This window comes from Rana temporaria, chromosome 3, assembly GCF_905171775.1.
Source record: "Rana temporaria chromosome 3, aRanTem1.1, whole genome shotgun sequence".
NCBI lineage: Eukaryota > Metazoa > Chordata > Amphibia > Anura > Ranidae > Rana > Rana temporaria.
In genome coordinates, this window is record NC_053491.1 from 376471848 (window position 1) to 376489852 (window position 18005).

Here is an 18005-nt window from a genome sequence, read left to right on the forward strand (position 1 = left end):
AAGCTGTAAATTTGAACACATTTGGTTCATATTTATGCCCAAATGCTATGTGATGGCCCATAGTGGTGTTCAATAGGCCATTGGTCGCATAATAGGTGTGGTCTTTAATCCTCGGATTAAAGACCACACCTATTATGCGACCACTATGGGCAATCACATAGCATTTGGGCATAAATATGAACCAAATGTGTTCAAATTTACAGCTTTGGAGAGTATATACGAGGATCCACGAGGGGGTAACTTCGATCAACGTGTTTTACAATGTGAAACTCGTTGGATTCATAAGTTACATGCCAACCAATTTCCAGGCCTCAACGATGCCCTAAGTTTCAAATCCTTTCTGAATATCTAACCGCACTCTGTATCACTAATAACCACCTTGCCAACCTGTGGTAGGTGGCTAATCTTTTGAGCCCCCTAACATGTCCTCCCCAATAATGCCCTGTTGATAGATCCACTGCTGAAATATGCCATCTCCTTTCTACTCTAGAAATGTACCTATGTATTTAGGAAAACAAGGAATAGGGTCCTGCATCCACACTTGACCCCTCAGAATATATGAATACCCTTATATGGATATATGAATAGATGGATATCTATACATCAGGGAATTAAAATAATATAGGAAAAATTATTTAATATTTTTGTTTTTTATTTTATACTTATTAAATCTGTTTTTTCTTTTGTATAAATCTTCTTCTGAAAACCAATATGTATGTATATATATGTATAAATATGGACGTGAGACAACATAATTTAATTCCAAATATCCTCGATCAGGGAATTGGATATAATGTGAAAATATCTATTTGTTGTAATATTTGAATAATTTCTGTTTTTAATCCTATTGACTGTCAGCATGCAACTGATTCCTTATTTGTTACCAGTGTTGGTTGTTACAGGCCCCTTTGTCCTGTTCTCTATCTGCCATCTTGTGGTCAATTAACTACACTGCATTTATATTGTTTGCTTGAGCTATTACAAATGGGGTACTCCTACCGAGGTTCCTTTGCTGTGATGCGATTCACTTTCACTATCGGGCCATTGAACTAACATTAGTCTCTCTTATCTTTGCCCCGATCTATTTTTCTGCCCACGTTGGCTTGTTGATGCGGCTCCTTTCATTTATTTTCACCTCAGCTTGGGGGTCGGCATGATCTATGATTATGATCGATGCCGCCCCGCCTACAGCCACGCCCAACTGTTGGGTCTCGTTGGGATAGGCAGGCATGGCTGCATACGTCAGCATTGATACCGAGACGCTCATTGGTTAGAGCTCACTCGGTCTCAGCTGATGTTCTTATGTTTATGCGCCGCAGCTCCAGGCGCGATGACGATGACGTCATCGCGTCTTTCTGACACGACACGCCCACGTCTGTTAGGCCTATTTAAAGCCAGCTCCAGCCGTTGTCTCGGCGTGGAGCACAGGCTGCTACCTCCCCGGGACACATACCACTCCTTAGGCGGCAAGGTAATACTCTATCGTTATCTCCGTTTATTTGCTATTTTCATCTGCTGTGCATATGGGTTACTATGGCTATTTTTCACACAGGTTCTAAAGCCTTTGATCTGCCCTTTACTGTGGACAGTGCAGTGTAGTCACCTAGCGACGGAATCTATTTTCCCTCCAGGTCTTTCTTACCTGTCTTCTGCCTTGCTGGTCCCGGTTGTTGCCTTTTTATACTATTTTCGAGGTAACTTAGCCATTTTTGATACTTTATTTTTTACAACCTCTTGGCTGTTATTTATATATTTTCATTATGTCCCAGCACATGCACAGATATATTTACTTGCCCCCCCCTTTTTTTCTCAGAACCTACTACTATTGTGGCTCCCCATACCATCAGGATATCGTGTCTTCCTTGTTACCCGGGTAGGTCCTTCATCTGGCCCTCCCCCCCTCCCCCCCCCCCTTCTTTGTTTGCTCAAGCGCAATATTATGCACGCATACGTGCGCACAGTGTTTACACATATATAAAGCTATATACACATTGAGGTATACATTGCTTTTCTGTTTCTGGTTATTTTTCTTTGTTTTAACAGCTCACGTACTTATTTTTGGTACTAACCCAATGATCTTTGATGGATGCGGATGACCACCAACTCAACTGGTACTATATTTGGCTTTATTGCATACTGGCCCTCAATATTTTATTGGATTATGTCTTTATGTTATCTATATGTTATAAGTGTACAATTTTCTTTCAGACACATACAAGTAGCAATACTTCCGTGTTATAAAACCATACAACTCGTCCAGAAGAAGCCGTAAGGCGAAACGCGTCGGCGAGACGTTCTATTGCTCTAATATGTATCTATGTTCTCTCTTTTGATAACATTTTTTATATGAAATTTATTTGTATATGTACTATTTTGTAATTAAACTTTATTTTTATAACGATAAACGTCCCTGTGATTGCCCTTTAAAGTCCGCCATGTCGCTACCCAGTGTAGTACAACTCTTTTCTTTTTGCCTGTACTATATCTTTAAAGGCATAATCAACCTTAAAAAATATGCATCTTTAGGGAAATAAATTGCATTTATTTTTTGCGTTTTTTGGACCTGCCCCAGATATGGACAGAAGCTAGAGGAAGTTTTAATGGACAACCAGCACAGTGACATCACCTTGTTGGCAAATTGGCTTTGTAGTATCTCCATTCACCGATATCTGTTAATGGAGGATGCAGGTGTGTGAGCAGAGGCACTCACGGCTGTACCAAAGTGAAGATTTAATTTAAAGGAGCTGTAAAGGCAGATGTGTTTTTTTGTGTTTTTTTTTATCTTAATACGTTCTATGTATTAAGCTAAAAAAAAACTTCTGTGTGTAGCAGCCTCCCCAGCACCCCTAATGCTTACCTAAGTCCTATGTCTCTCCAGCGATGTCTACGAGTGTCTTAGCCATCCGGAACGCTCCTCATGATTGGCTGAGACACAGCAGCCGCACCATTGGCTCCCACCGCTATCAATTAAAGTCATTTAGCCAATCAGGGGGGAGGGGCTCTATGTCTAAATGGACATACGGAGCTGTGACTCAGCTCGGGTGCCCCCATAGCAAGCTGCTGGCTGTGGGGGTACTCCACAGGAGGGAGGGGTCAGGAGCAGCGAAGAGGGACCCAAGAAAAGGAGGATCCAGGCTGCTCTGTGCAAAACCACTGCACAGAGCAGGTAAGTATAACATATTTGTTATTTTTATAAAAACAAGACTTTACAATCACTTTAAGCCTGTGATTCAGGCAAGTTGAGGAAAATGGAGGGAAGGGGAGAAGTTTGGGTGTGAGGGTCTGTGGATCTTGCATCCTAAATATGTGTTTAACATCAAATGTGTTGTTAAAGGGTGTTAACATGCCTTAAATGCTTGTCTGAAGATGGTTCTGACCAGACGGTGGTGGTATAACTTTTTCAAATTAAAGTAGTTGTAAATTCACATCTATTAATTACGTTGATTGTTTGTTTTAGGTCCTTGTTCAGTACAGTGTGTGTGTGTGTGTGTGTGTGTGTGTGTGTTTTCCTAAAATTATAAGTTAAATACCTTCTTTGCAGATTCCAGCTGTGCTGTCATGTGGACCTCCCTCTGCTTTCCTGCCCCATCTAAAAAGAGCACAGTGGGGGGGGGGGGGGGATTCCCCTCTGATGAATGATAGCTGGCAAAGGGAGGTCACATGTCTGCACTGCAGGACTCTGCAAAGAAGGTATTTAGCATTATAGTTTCAGGAAAACACACACACACACACTGTACTGAACAGGGACCTAAAACAGAGAGGATCAAACTAATACATGTTTCTTTACTTTAAAAACACTGGAGCAGCTGCAGGGAATATAATTATGAGGAGAGTGAGAGGATAACAAGTGACATGGCAAAATCACTGTGCTATATCTTGTGCCTTTAGGGAACAGGAGAATTTTTTTTAATTTATTTTTTTAGGGTTACAACCACTTTTTAACCCGTATACACCATCGGCACTGCCTTCTATTGTAGTATCCCCTTTTGTGTGCGATTTATAAGAATAAATGCTGCAAATACCTAATTTCACTGTCGAGATTGCGATCACATGACTGGCCAGCTTTCTCCTTTCCTCCTCTGAGAGATGCAGCAGGCGGGGCTGAGATTCCTCTGCTGATGTCAGTCTGGAGGAGAGAGCTGGCTGGTCATGTGATCGCAATCTTGGCTCTTAAAATAGCTATTTACAGGATTTATATTTATAAATCATTCACAGAAGGGGACACTGCAATAGGAGGCAGTGCTGATTGTGTATACAGGTTAGTGTCAATTCTTTCAAATCTCTCTTACAGTAACTTATTGCAACGTCTTAAGGTAGTTCCTCAATCCTCAGCCTAATTTTTTATCATAATATAATTGGACCAGTGGGATGATCCTGCCATTGCCAATGCAGAAAGCCATTAGAAACCTGTGTATGGTGCAAATGATCAGCATTCACTCATCGCTAGGGATTGGACAATTCCCTTGAGTATTTAGGATTCTAGGTATGAAACGAACGCTGGATGAAGTAAACATAATCAATTTGTTATTTTAGGATGAAAACATCAATAGATCGGGAAAAGGAGGACCTGACAGAGGCTGAGATTATAAAGGACTCTCCTGATTCCCCAGAGCCCCCCAACAAAAAGCCACATATTGTCATAGAGGATGTCACCCCCATAGAGAAAACTAAAGGTCAGTGTGGGAAATGGCTGGAATTGTGTGCTTTATCAAAGTGTCTAAATGGGAACTTTATAGTATTATAAACATTTTTCTTCTGATGAATATGTAATGTTAATCTACTGTATACATAAAAAAAGTAGCACTCATATGTCAAAATTAATGCACACCAAAATAAATGTGTACTCTGCTTCCTGCTTTGTAGTGCTGCACGGTCCTTTTTTAGTTTGCTAATCTGAACACAAACTATTGCATATGTGGTTGATTGATTTATCTTGGCAGTCCTTCAGCATGGATGCTCTCTCTATTTCCTGATATAGAGGAAGGATTGACAGACTTGTTTTTCTATTACTATATACTTACTATAATCGAAATGAAGTTTGAGCATGAAAGTAAAAGGATACGTATACAAGTACCAAGTGCAACAGACACTATAGAAAAGGATACAACATTTGACATAACCTATGCAGGTCATATTATTTAAGGCATTCCTGAGAACCTTCCTGCTTGAGCCTGTGGAGTCTGAGTGTAAGGGTAACACATTTCTTTCCCATAGAAAAATTAGATATACAGGGAGCTTGTAACACATCACACAAAGGCATAAAAGCGAACAAACTGGGAGCAATAATCAATTACACGAACCATGTTGGAGACCGTACCCCGAATGGGGGTCACTGCTCATCTATGCATGTGTGGAGGAGTCTTCCAACCACCTGTCCCATATTTTGTTGTATTTGGCTGGGCATCTTCTATGTGAGTACAATACCTTTTTTATAGGGAAGTGTATTGTTCACTGCCCTGATCCACTGCTGGACGGTAGGGGGGGACACTTTGATCCAACAACGGGCTATTTAACCACCTGTGACCAGTATTCCTGAAGGCGTGGGCATGACCATAGTAAGTGATAAAATGTACCCCTGGGGTCCCTGCACTGGGGCAAGCTGGGCTGTAGTCAGGTTTATACTTGGAGAGTCGGGGTAAGGTAAGACCTATGAAGGATATTGAGGTGTGTGAGTTGGTCCAACAATTTGGGGGACACTGTCCTACAAGAGGCCAGTGGATCCTCCCAATCCTCATCTTCCACAGCCCCCAGGTCAATCTCCCATTTGGACTTCAATTGGTAAGCTTGCGAAGTGGCTGAAGGCAGCATGAGGTGGTTGTAAAAAGGGGAGATCAGCTTCTTGGGGTCCTGACCAAGAACCACATCCACCAGAAATATCGACTTAAGTCTGGGAATGGAGACTCCAAACTGGGAGTTGAGTGTGTGACGGAGCTGAAGGTAGCGAAAGAGCTTGCGATTAGGTAGACCAAATTTGTCTTTAATGGCTTGGAATGACCTAACCGTACCGTTGTCCAGGACCTGTGAGAGAAACAATTTTCTCATACTATTTATCGGTCTATGGAGGGATTCAGACAATTTTTGTAATACCTTAAAATGTCTACTCCATTCAAATATTTCTTCAGTGTGATTTTTCCACCAATGTGGAGCAGATTTTTCTTTAAATAAGGTTCAGACAATGGGCAGTTGTTTGCTGTCATCACTCACAGTGCCCAAGGACTTTACGAAGTTTCACCATCTGTACAGAAATGAGGGCACACCCACCATGACGTCTTTTTGAGCAACATCCAGGACCATAGTTACTAACAGATACACACAGGTCAAGGGATAAGGTGACACAAATAGTAGGGCAGCAAACACTAACTTTACAAATTCTAGTTACTTTTTCCAGTGTCATGCGGCCTGCAAGATAACTGTAGCAGGAAGCAGCTATGGGGGTTATTTAGATAAGTCACCATGCTCTCTAGATCAGGCAATACAAAACCATCTCCCGTTTCTCTTGGGTGGCGATGTCTGCACAGTTGTATTCTAGTTCTTTACATAGGGCAGACGCCAGGTTTCCTTCTGTAGTGTATTATACATTTTGCAAAAACTGTGTGACAAAAAGGGTTGAGCCAGTTCAGACTTTACTTATCTGGTCTCAGGACAACATGAAGTCTAAATACAGCACTGTTCCATCTGCTTTTGTAGTATGTTTTTTGACTAATGCAAAATATTCTTTAAACCCTTTTCATTTCATTCTGTAGTGTAGATAATCATTAGATTACCATTCTCGATGCCCCATGCTGGGGATACATAAAATAACTTCCTGTTTTCTGAGCCACCAGCTGGCTGTCAGTGATGGCTCTGGTCCCCACCGGCAATTGGGGTGGTTCATTATCCTATGATCACTAGGTCAGCTATGACTGGCTGACTGGAGGTTTAACAACTTCAATACTGGCCCATAGTCATTTGACGTCCACAGATGGGATCTTCCATCCTGGGTGGACGTCACATGACGTCCTGGGCTTTGTGCAGTGATATCTGAATGATGCCTGCAGCTAGAGGCATCATTCAGATATCATTCTTTAGTGCCGGCTATTCTGTGCACCATAAGAATGATCATAGCGGCAGTTCCGCCGCTTGATCGTTCTTATAGGCAGCCAGAGGGGACATCCCACCCTCCCGGTGCTTCTCCGGGCTCTCCCGTGCCATCGGGGGCCCGGAGAAAGAATCGTCCGGCGCAGGCTAGGAAGCATAGAGATGACTGGTGACCAGATGGTCACCAGTCATCTCTATGACCGTCGGAGGCCCGGGCGCGATGTGATGACGTCACGCCCGGGTACCCGGAAGTAAACAAAGCCGCGATTGCTGCTAGTAAACAATACTAAGCATCAGATCTGTGAATTTTTTTTCACCTTCTCATGCTTTCCAGCCTGGAGGAGAGATGCGGGGTCTTATTGACCCCGCATCTCTCCATAAAGAGGACCTGTCACACACTATTCCTATTACAAGGGATGTTTACATTCCTTGTAATAGGAATAAAAGTGATAAAAAAAATAAAAAATGTAAACGCCCCTGTCCCCGGTAGCTTGCGCGCAGAAGCGAACACACACAAGTCCCGCCCACATATGTAAAGCCTTTCAAACCACATATGTGAGGTATCGCCGCATGCGTTAGAGTGCCAGCAACAATTCTCACACTAGACCTCCTCTGTAAATCTAAACTGGTAACCTGTAAGTTTGGCGCCATTCCATGAGTGTGCGCAATTTTAAAGCATGACATGTTAGGTGTCTATTTACTCGGTGTAATATAATCTTTCATATTTTACAAAAAAATTAGGCTAACTTTACTGTTTTGTTATTTTTTAATTCATGAAACAATTTTTTTTTTTAAAAAAAAAGGCGTTTGAAAAATTATTGCGCAAATACTGTGCAAGATAAGACATTGAAATGACCGTTGTTTTATTCCCTAGGGTGTCTGCTAAAAAAACATATATAATGTTTGGGGGTTCTGAGTAATTTTCTAGCAAAAGAATGATGATTTGTACATGTAGGAGAGAAGTGCCAGAATAGGCCCGCTATTGAGGTGGGTATAAAAGCCCGGTATTGAAGTGGTTAACAGTGTACTGCAGATACCACTGCAGTCTAAAGGTGGCAGTGTTTATCTGTTTAATATTATATTTGTCAGATACAATTACAGTAATAATAAAAAATAAAAGCTTATTTCTAACATTTTTGCACATTTGTCAGCCTACAACAAAAAACATACATATTTTTTATTAAAACGGTAAATAAATAAAAGCCTTGTGCATCCTTTAAAAAATATTAAATATATTTGGGTATCCAAATTAGTCGCATAATTATAGCTTAAGTAACTTGCACATGCTGATGCTAGTAAATTTGTCCAGGGCATATAGGCATTGGTGATCCTGAGAGAGTTAATTAAAATAAATATAAAAGAATGTAAGGTGCTATACTGCAATATCACAATGTGGATCCATATCAGCAGTGACCACTGGCATAATGGTAAAGACAATGGACAATATACAAAAACACAGTCAAGGTGCTCCAGGGAGGTCCTCCGATCCCTGTGATACGGCTTGCCATGGACTCTTACAGCCTCTCTGGCACATCCTTTCCATTACTGGTTTGGGTTATTCAACTAGCAGCTGTGTGCACTGCCACATGTAAGACTTTTAGTTGCTTTTTCATGAAAGCATGATTTCAACTGGATTTCCTTGTCTCCTGTGGATCCTGGACTCAGGATCTCTCCCCCCCCCCCCCCCCATACTGTTTACATAGGACCTCCCCCGAGCACCTTGACTATGTGTTTTTGTTTAATTAAAATAAATGAATATGTGATTTGATAAGGTAAAGTGATATTCTTCTGTAGATAAAAGAAAATTATGCAAGTATGTAATATTTTGAACTAGATTTTTTAATAAATGCTCCAAAGTTTATTTAATTTCTCTTGATGTCTACAGGTCCCATGTCTCTGCTGTCCCTCTGGAGTTCAAGAATTAACGCTGCCAATTCCAGGAAACATCAGGAGTTTTGTGGACGTACGAATTCTGTCAACAACAAGGCTGAACTGTATCAAAACCTAAAGGAAGAAAATGGGTGAGAGTTGCAGGGAAGAGAACATCGTTTGGAGAGGACCAGTCGGAAGGCATGGCTGTATGCAGAGAGATGAAGACTGGGGGCATGGTCTAAATCATGGGTGCTCAACCTGTGGCCCTCCAGATGTTGCCGAACTGCAATTCCCATCATGTCTTTGCCTTTGGAAGTCACGCTTATAACTATCAGCTTTGCAATGCCTAATGGGACTTGTAGTTCCGCAACAGTTGGAGGGCCACAGGATGAGCACCCATGGTCTATATCAATGATGGCGAACCTTGGCACCCCAGATGTTTTGGAACTACATTTCCCATGATGCTTAACTACACTGCAGAGTGCATGAGCATCATGGGAAATGTAGTTCCAAAACATCTGGGGTGCCAAGGTTCGCCATCACTGGTCTATAATCAAGCTGATTTGTATGGACGGGGCCAGTATGAGCACCCACATGTTCTGACACTGCATCGGCCCCATGCTGTCTGGGCAGTGTAAAGCAGAATATGTGAGCAAGAAAATAACTTCATTATATTTGAAGTTTAACTCCAGGCAGATATAAAATACACAAATTAATGCAGGTCTTCATTCATTAATGCATCCTTAAACAAGAATTTCTGGCATTTTTCTACATGGCAACATTGGTTCAGGTTGAACCAATGTAACTATGCATGTACCATAACTTTTGGATCCCTTCAAATGCTGAAAATTGCTGTAGCAGACATCTCTACTCCAGTGATTTCCACTGAGTGACTGCCCTGCTGCATTGTGAAGGGCAGTCACAATGTCTAAATGTGCATATCATTAACAGAGAACAAAAAAAACTCTTTCTTAAAGCGGAGTTCCACCCAAAAGTGGAACTTCCGCTTTAAGCACTCCTCACCCCCTTATATGCCACATTTGGCATGTAATTTTTTTTGGGGGGGGGGGGAGTGGGGGCTTCGGTAGGAGTGGGACTTCCTGTCCCACTTCCTCCTTCCGCCCAGGGACGGCCTCAGCCACTTCTTCTCTTCTCGCCTTAGGCGGCCCCTCCCTTTAGGCCAGGGATATGCAATTAGCGGACCTCCAGCTGTTGCAAAACTACAAGTCCCATCATGCTTCTGATTATGGGTGTCATGCTTGTGGCTGTTAGAGTCTTGCTATGCCTTATGGGACTTGTAGTTCTGCAACACCTGGATGTTCGCTAATTGCATATCCCTGCTTTAGGTGATCTCCAGGGACACGTGACGGGTCCCAGAAGATCGTCTGTCCATTCATAGAGCGCATCGCGACTCGCGCATGCGCAGTGAGTGCCCGGCCGTGAAGCCGAAAGCTGTCACGGCCGGGGTGCCCACACTATGAATGCAAATACAAAAACATACTTGGGGGCACACCCTAAAAATGCTATACATCTACGATGGTGCTGCTATAAGACCAAAGACAGTACAAAACAGATTATAGCACACACATGCAAAAATGACATTTATCCTGCAAGGCTAGTTAAAAACACCTGAACATATTAAAAAATACAGGGGTTTGGTCACACTATATAGTCATATAGTGCTAAGCCCACTTACTGCGACAAAGTACCCCCCCAAATTAGTGGGTCCTAATCTGTTATTAGAATGAAAGAACCTAATGTCTCAACCTTGAGACATTAGGTTCTTTCATTCGATTAACGGGTTAGGACCCACTAATTCGGGGTACTTTGTCGCAGTAAGTGGGCTTAGCACTATATGACTATATAGTGTGACCAAACCCCTGTATTTTTAAATATGTTCAGGTGTTTTTAACTAGCCTTGCAGGATAAATGTCATTTTTGCATGTGTGTGCTATAATCTGTTTTGCCCACTATGAATGGAGGCGCCGGCCGGAGAGGAGCGGAGCTCCGGGAGGCCGCGTCGCTGGACCGTGGAGCAGGTAAGGGTCTGTTTATTAAAAGTCAGCCGCTACAAAAAGTGTTTTGTAGCTGCTGACTTTTAATAAACACCAAAAGGCTGGAACTCCCCTTTAACCACTTTAGGACCCCTTCACGCTGATATACGTCAGCAGAATGGCACGGCTGGGCACATCAACGCGACCCGGTCCGAAGCTCCGTGACCGCGGGACTCGCGGACCCGATCGCCGCTGGAGTCCCGCGAGCTGAAGAACGGGTAGAGCCGGGTGTAAACACAGCTTCCCCGTTCTTCACTGTGGCTCCGTCATCGATCGTGTCATCCCTTTTATAGGGGGACACAATCGATGACGTCACACCTACAGCCACACCCCCCTACAGTTGTAAACACACTTCAGGGAACACATAACTCCATCAGCGCCCCCTGTGGTTAACTCCCAAACTGCAACTGTCATTTTCACAATAAACAATGCATTTTAAATGCATTTTTTGCTGTGAAAATGACAATGGTCCCAAAAATGTGTCAGAATTGTCCGAAGTGTCCGCCATTATGTCGCAGTCACGAAAAAAATCACTGGTCGCTGCCATTAGTAGTAAAAAATAATAAAAATGCAATAAAACTGTCCCCTATTTTGTAAACGCTATACATTTTGCGCAAACCAACCGATAAACGCTTATTGCGATTTTTTTTTTTTTACCAAAAATAGGTAGAAGAATACGTATCGGCCTAAACTGAGGAAAAACATTTTTTTTATATATTTTTGGGGGGATATTTATTATAGCAAAAAGTAAAAAATATTGAATTTTTTTCAAAATTGTCGCTCTATTTTTGTTTATAGCGCAAAAAATAAAAACCGCAGAGGTGATCAAATACCACCAAAAGAAAGCTCTATTTGTGGGGAAAAAAGGACGCCAATTTTGTTTAGGAGCTACGTCGCACGACCGCGCAATTGTCAATTAAAGCGACGCAGTGCCGAATTGCAAAAAGGGGCAAGGTCCTTTAGCTGCATTTTGGTCTGGGTCTTAAGTGATTAAAGATTATCTATACCCAAGGACAAAAATGTATTATATTGTAGCTTACCAGTCCTTAGATGTTGTAGCTGCATTCGTTTTTTCTTTTTACAGTTTTTTTTTTTTTTTCTTCCCCCATTATTTTTAGCTACTTTTCCCACCAGTGACACACTTCTTTTCCTGGGGTGACAACACTCACTCATCGTATTGTATTTATAAAGAAGCAGGGTTGTCACCCTATTACAGAAATTGTTTGGACTACAAAACCTCTCCCCTCCTCTCCATAACATAGCAGAACGGTGTTCTGTGTATTGCAAAGGTGAACGGTGAAGGGCTTGGAATTTTAGTGTGAGCAGAGGCAGCATTGCTAGCTCAAACAGGAAGTTAGGAACTTGCTGGGTTTCTGTCAGGATCAACGGGTATTTTCCTGTACTTTCACCATTTATTAAAATGTCAAAACATGGGAAAATATGCATGTATTGCAGAGATGTACTATTTTATTATTTTCAAACGTTCCCTGGACATACAGTTAATTGTGTTCACTTTTTCTCTTTCCTTGCAGAACGGACCCTGTTGAAAATGGAAAAACTGGAAGACAGTGATGAACTTTATTCTGTCACACAGCAATGAATTCTGTCCTTTTACAGCATACGGATCAATTTTTACCATTTTGGCCTCTTTCTAGCATTTTCTAGCACCTGTAAATGTGCGGACTCTGGGCAAACTATTTTAATACAATGAAAAGAAAAAGACATCAGGTTTTTGGGGATAACAATGAACTAATCTTCCCGCCTTGAAAAAAATTATATTAAAGTTGTTTTGTTGTACCCTTTTTTAGAAAAAAAAAGAACTGTTTAGTTTATTGTGTACAAAATAATATAAAAATTGGATTTTTGTACTTGCTGCAAAATCCTTTTGTCGCAATCTTTTTAGTACTTCTAGTACTATCAGCATGCCTTAGTTTTGTAGTAAAGCAGTACCAAGAACCAGTGCCGGCCCAAGACATTGTGCTGCCTGGTACCAAGAATGAAATGCTGCCCCCCCCCCCCCCAAAAAAAAAATTACGCCCACCAAAATGCCCCCAAACTAAAGTGGACCTATCATGGCTCTATACATGTATATAGGAGTATAAAGAGGACCTGTTATGGCTCTATTCGTGCAATTGGCCCCACAGTGCAGCGGAGAGCGGAGCTGGCGCAATGGGATGGCGGGCGGCAATTTGCAGCCCCCCTGAAAGTGCCGCCTGGTACAATGGTACCATCGGGTCCCATGGTAGGGCCGGCTCTGCCAAGAACACAATCATAAACCCAGAGAGGTGGGACATGTATCACTCAGTGTACTTCAAGAAAATAATTTTATGGTTCTTTCTTGTCCATTGAGGGACACAGGAAGAATTTAGCCTTCGGGACATCCAAAATCAGTCCACCGAAGGTTAAGCAACACAACAAATGATCAATATTAAAACAGAAAACTGGTGACTGCCTACAGATCAAAGAGCCTCCAGAAGAACCTTCTGCTCAAAACTGGCATCCGATGAAGCAGAAGCATCCATCTGGTAAGACTTGGAGAACTTGTGAAAGCTGTACATATTTGGGAAATCAGTTGCCAGATGCCAAAAGGCCCAAAAATTGCTTTCAGACCTAGTAGAATAAGCCTTAACAGGAAAGGGTGGAACCCAAACTTGAAAACCATAAGATTCAATAGTGTGTGTGTGATCCACCTAGAGATGGTGGAATGAGAAGCCAGGGTGCCCTTTATGGGCTTCTTCTTCTGAAATTACAAAAATGGAATCTGTATTCCTGAAAGAAGCAGTCGCTGAGGTGGGAGTAGATTTATGCTTAGTTAAAGTGGATGTAAACCCACTCTCATCCTTTCTAAACTACTGCCATAGTGCTGATCTATAAGGATATAGATGCCTCCTGCATGTATCCTTACCTGTCAAATGTTTCCCCTCTGTCTGTTATAATAACTGAAAAACTGCAGATTCTGTGGGTGGGTCTGTTGTCTGGAGCTCTGTGGGCGGAGTCGTGTTGTCTGTAGACTCCCGCCCTCCTCTACACTCCCCTTGTCAACATGCATTTTTTCCTTACACTAAATTCTGCTATGATCACTAACATCCAGTCAAAATCCAGAAAAGTAACCACATGATTTCAGAAAAGGAGTGGGGGTGGGAATTAAAAAATAATTCCTGTCTCCAGGCTAGTGCATGAGATATGTAAATAACCTGTCACTCACAGCAAGGGGTCGGAACAGCCTAAGGTTTTTCTCTGTAAGTCCGTTTTATTTCACTGAACAATAAGAGGATTGCTCAGAGCTGGATTAACTCTGTGTGGCAAGACTGGGCACAGATGATAGGAAATCCTATACTGTACATTGTGACATCAACCAAAAAAAAAAAAAACATTTTGGGTTTAAATCCACTTTAAGTTTTTATTTGCCTTCCACTTTAAAGGAACGCTAAAGGTTTGTTTTTTATTAGATCAATTGATTGCTGTAAGCTAGAGCATTTTAATATCACTTACTTTGTTTTTCCTTTTGACCTCCAAAATACAGTAATCCAGATTTGAAAATGCCATTTCCTGTCACTCCTCTTCTTGCTTTCCACCAGCATCTGAGCCGTTTTGCATGGTGGAAAGCAGAATGTGCTCACCCCCTCCCTATGACTACAGCCCTGCGTGAAGATGCTCTCTTATCCCTCACAGGCATGGAGGCTAAGTCTAATGGGAACTGTAGTTCCCATTAGGCCGTGATGTAGCAAGAATGAATGCGCACCGCAAACCAGAAAGTCAGTGAGAATAATGATTCAGGAGTGATGGAGGTGAGAAAAACAGCTCAATTTCAACAGGTATCAAACTAGTTATAATGCAAAACATTACTTTTTACTTTATCAGCTACTGTCAGACTTTAATTTAAGAGGAAAATATTTTTGTCTTTACAACCCCTTTAAAGTGGAGGTTCACCCAAATACCTTTTTTTTTTTTTAACATTAGATTGATGCTCGTTTTGTCAAGGGGAATCGGGTGTTTTTTTTTTACAATCGAAGCAGTACTTACTGTTTTAGAGATGCATCTTCTCCGCCGCTTCCGGGCATGGGCTGCGGGACTGGGCGTTCCTACTTGATTGACAGGCTTCCGACGGTCGCATACATCGTGTCACGATTTTCCGAAAGTAGACGAATGTCGGTGCGCAGGCCCTGTATAAAGCGGCACCGACGTTCGGCTACTTGTGACGCGATGTATGCGACCGTCGGAAGCCTGTCAATCAAATAGGAACGCCCAGTCCCGAAGACCATACGCTGAAGCGGCGGAGAAGATGCATCTCTAAAACGGTAAGTACTGCTTCGATTGTAAAAAAAACACCCGATTCCCCTTGACAAAATGAGCATCAATCTAATGTTAGAAAAAAAAATTCGGGTGAACACCCGCTTTAAGGTTTCAAAATGTCAGCTTTTGAAGAGAAGGCCAACCAGATTCAGATCCCATAGTCACAGGGGAACCATGTGGGAGACCCCCCTGAACAAAGGTCTTAAAGGAGTTGTAAAGGCAGAAGTTTTTTTTTTGTCCTAATGCATTCTATGCATTAAGATTAAAAGCCTTCTGTGTTTAGCTAATACTTGCCTGAGACCCATCTCTGTCCAGCGATTGTCCTTTGGCCGTCCGTCACTCTCTTCCTGATTGGCTGATACACAACAGCGTTGCCATTGGCTCCCGTGGCTGTCAATTAAAGTCTGTCAGAGAGACAGCAAGCTGCTTGCTATGGGGGCACTCGACGGGAGGGAGGGGCCAAGAGCAGCGATGTGGGACCTGAGAAGAGGAGGATCCAGGCTGCCCTGTACAAATCCACTGCACGTAAACATAGGTAAGTATATAAATCTTTCTTGCACTGGTGTTAGGTGGGGTAGCATCGGTATTTAAAGGGAAGGGGGGTAGTTTTAAGGCTGGAGGTAGGTGTAATCTGAAATTCTACTTTTAGCATTGTAGGAAACAAATTCCAAGATGCTCCTGTCCCTTAGAACCTGGGATTTACCAGGTATGCCATTAAAGCCAGCAACCAAGAAGCTGGATAGTAAATCTGTCCTTGGGACAGTAGATCCAAAACAGGCTGGCAGCAGTCTTATTGGGTTGGTGTACCACATCCACCTCGGGCAATTCAGGGCGGGGGGGGGGGGGGTCACTGCAATGCCCCTGGTCTTGATCTTGCAGAAGAGGAAGAGGTTTTTAGGGAGGAAAGGCATAAATCATCGTGTACTAATCCTATGGAATCACCAGAGCAATCTACTGCTTTTGCCAAGGAATTGCTAAAAACAAACCTGCCCAGCTTTTTGGACCTGGAGGAAAGGAGGTCCATATCCAACACCCACAGCTTGTGAGACAGGTCCAAGAAGATCTCTGGGTGTAGAGACCACACGGCAGACTGGAACATACAGTTCTGACCAGGTTATTGCAGTGAAATGTCTGGTTCCTCCCTGATGATTCATGTACACTACCACCATGGCAATGTCCAACTAAATTCAAACTGGATGTCCCCTCAAAAGGTTGGTCCAATGCTGAAGGGACAACCACATCACCCTGTGAACACAAGTGGGTATGGTAACCAACAAGCTTCATAAATGTTTTACGAAATCCAGCTGCAATATTTGTTAATAAGGATTAGAGAAAATTCTGGACAGCCGCACTCCAAAAATTAGCCTTTATTGTAGTAAATGGAATCAAAAATACATGCCACCGCAGAACAGACAGAAAACTGACGCGTTTCACACTATCAAACAGTGCTTAATCAAAGCTATGATTAAGCACTGTTTGATAGTGTGAAACGCGTCGGCTCTTCTGTCCGTTCTGCTTTGGCATGTATTTTTGATTCAATTTATTTACAAATAAAGGCAGCTAATTTTTGGAGTGCGGCTGTCCAGAATTTTCTCTCATCCTCATTGCCAGCACCTATGGCTTCTAATCTGGAGGAGAGGTTCATTTCAATCTGATGTGCCTGGAGTGGTGATATCCCTTTCCCTGCAATATTTGTTAGATTGAATTCTCCACCAACAGTGATGAAGTCTCTCCATAAGCAGCATTATGTGTAGTGGGCGGAGCTAAGGCAAGTTTTAGGTAGACTCGCCCCTTTAAAAGCATGGCACAACATGCAAAACCTTAATGGGCAACTCCACTTTCATGGAAAAAAAAATTGGCCAAAAAAAAAAACTTTCTTTTATGACACAAGTCATATTGTAATTGAATGTTATTAAAAATTACCTTTCCATTTCAATCTGCAGCTCTGTATTTTTCTGTAAAATACAGTGCAATATGGCTTCATGTAGGCGTTCTGTACCTAGAATATGTCAGAACGCCCCCAGATATATAATTTCCTGCTTTTGTGATTGACTTACTGATTTTCCCAGCAGTCTGCACTAAGATACAAATTAGATTTTGAGCATCCCCTGCAACAAAAATGTTGTTTTTGGTAAGATATTCACAAAGGGAAACCACATCTAAAGGGATGCAGACCCTGCAGCTTGCTTCATTAGAACCCTGCAGGTGATGCAACCAATTGATAATTATAAAACCCCTCTCATACAGGTTCACTTTGCACATGGACACAGACAAACAAAAAGCTATTCCTTTAGAATAACAAAAGGTAGGAATCTGCAACAAGGTTTGTTAAAATCTCTGCCACGTACATTGATCACCTAGAGGGGGATATTTTTTTTCAAAAGTTGAGTTACTCTTTAAAGCTGAACTTAAGGCAAATTATAAAAGACAAAAATGAAGCTCTATATTAATATATCAGTAAATATATTTATTAATTCAAGCCTTGTAAGTATCTACCATAGTCTGGAGAGAGAGAAGTAGCACAAGGATCCAATTGGGTGTGCATGAGCATGCATGTACGGTAAATCTGTGATGTTTCCCAGAAGGTTGCAGGTGTGGGGGGGGACTTCTGCTCTAATCACCTAGACCAGTAGTTCTCAACTTCTGTCCTCAGGACCCACTGACAGGCCAGGTTTGCAAGATAACTAGTAAGGATTGGGTTGCTGTTCT

At 42.2% G+C, this 18005-nt stretch overlaps 1 protein-coding gene across 2 annotated transcripts in view; it reads left to right on the top strand.

The window, feature by feature from the left end:
• Positions 1-12805, top strand: part of INTS13 (integrator complex subunit 13) — a 71104-nt gene extending 58299 nt beyond the window's left edge. For both annotated transcript variants that reach the window (XM_040345597.1, XM_040345598.1), the window contains 3 exons: positions 4534-4673; positions 8963-9098; positions 12536-12805. In XM_040345597.1, coding sequence (XP_040201531.1) covers positions 4534-4673; positions 8963-9098; positions 12536-12575 — 316 coding nt within the window. In that variant the 3' untranslated portion in view covers positions 12576-12805. The remainder of the gene's footprint in view (positions 1-4533; positions 4674-8962; positions 9099-12535) is intronic.
• Positions 12806-18005: the final 5200 nt, after the last annotated feature.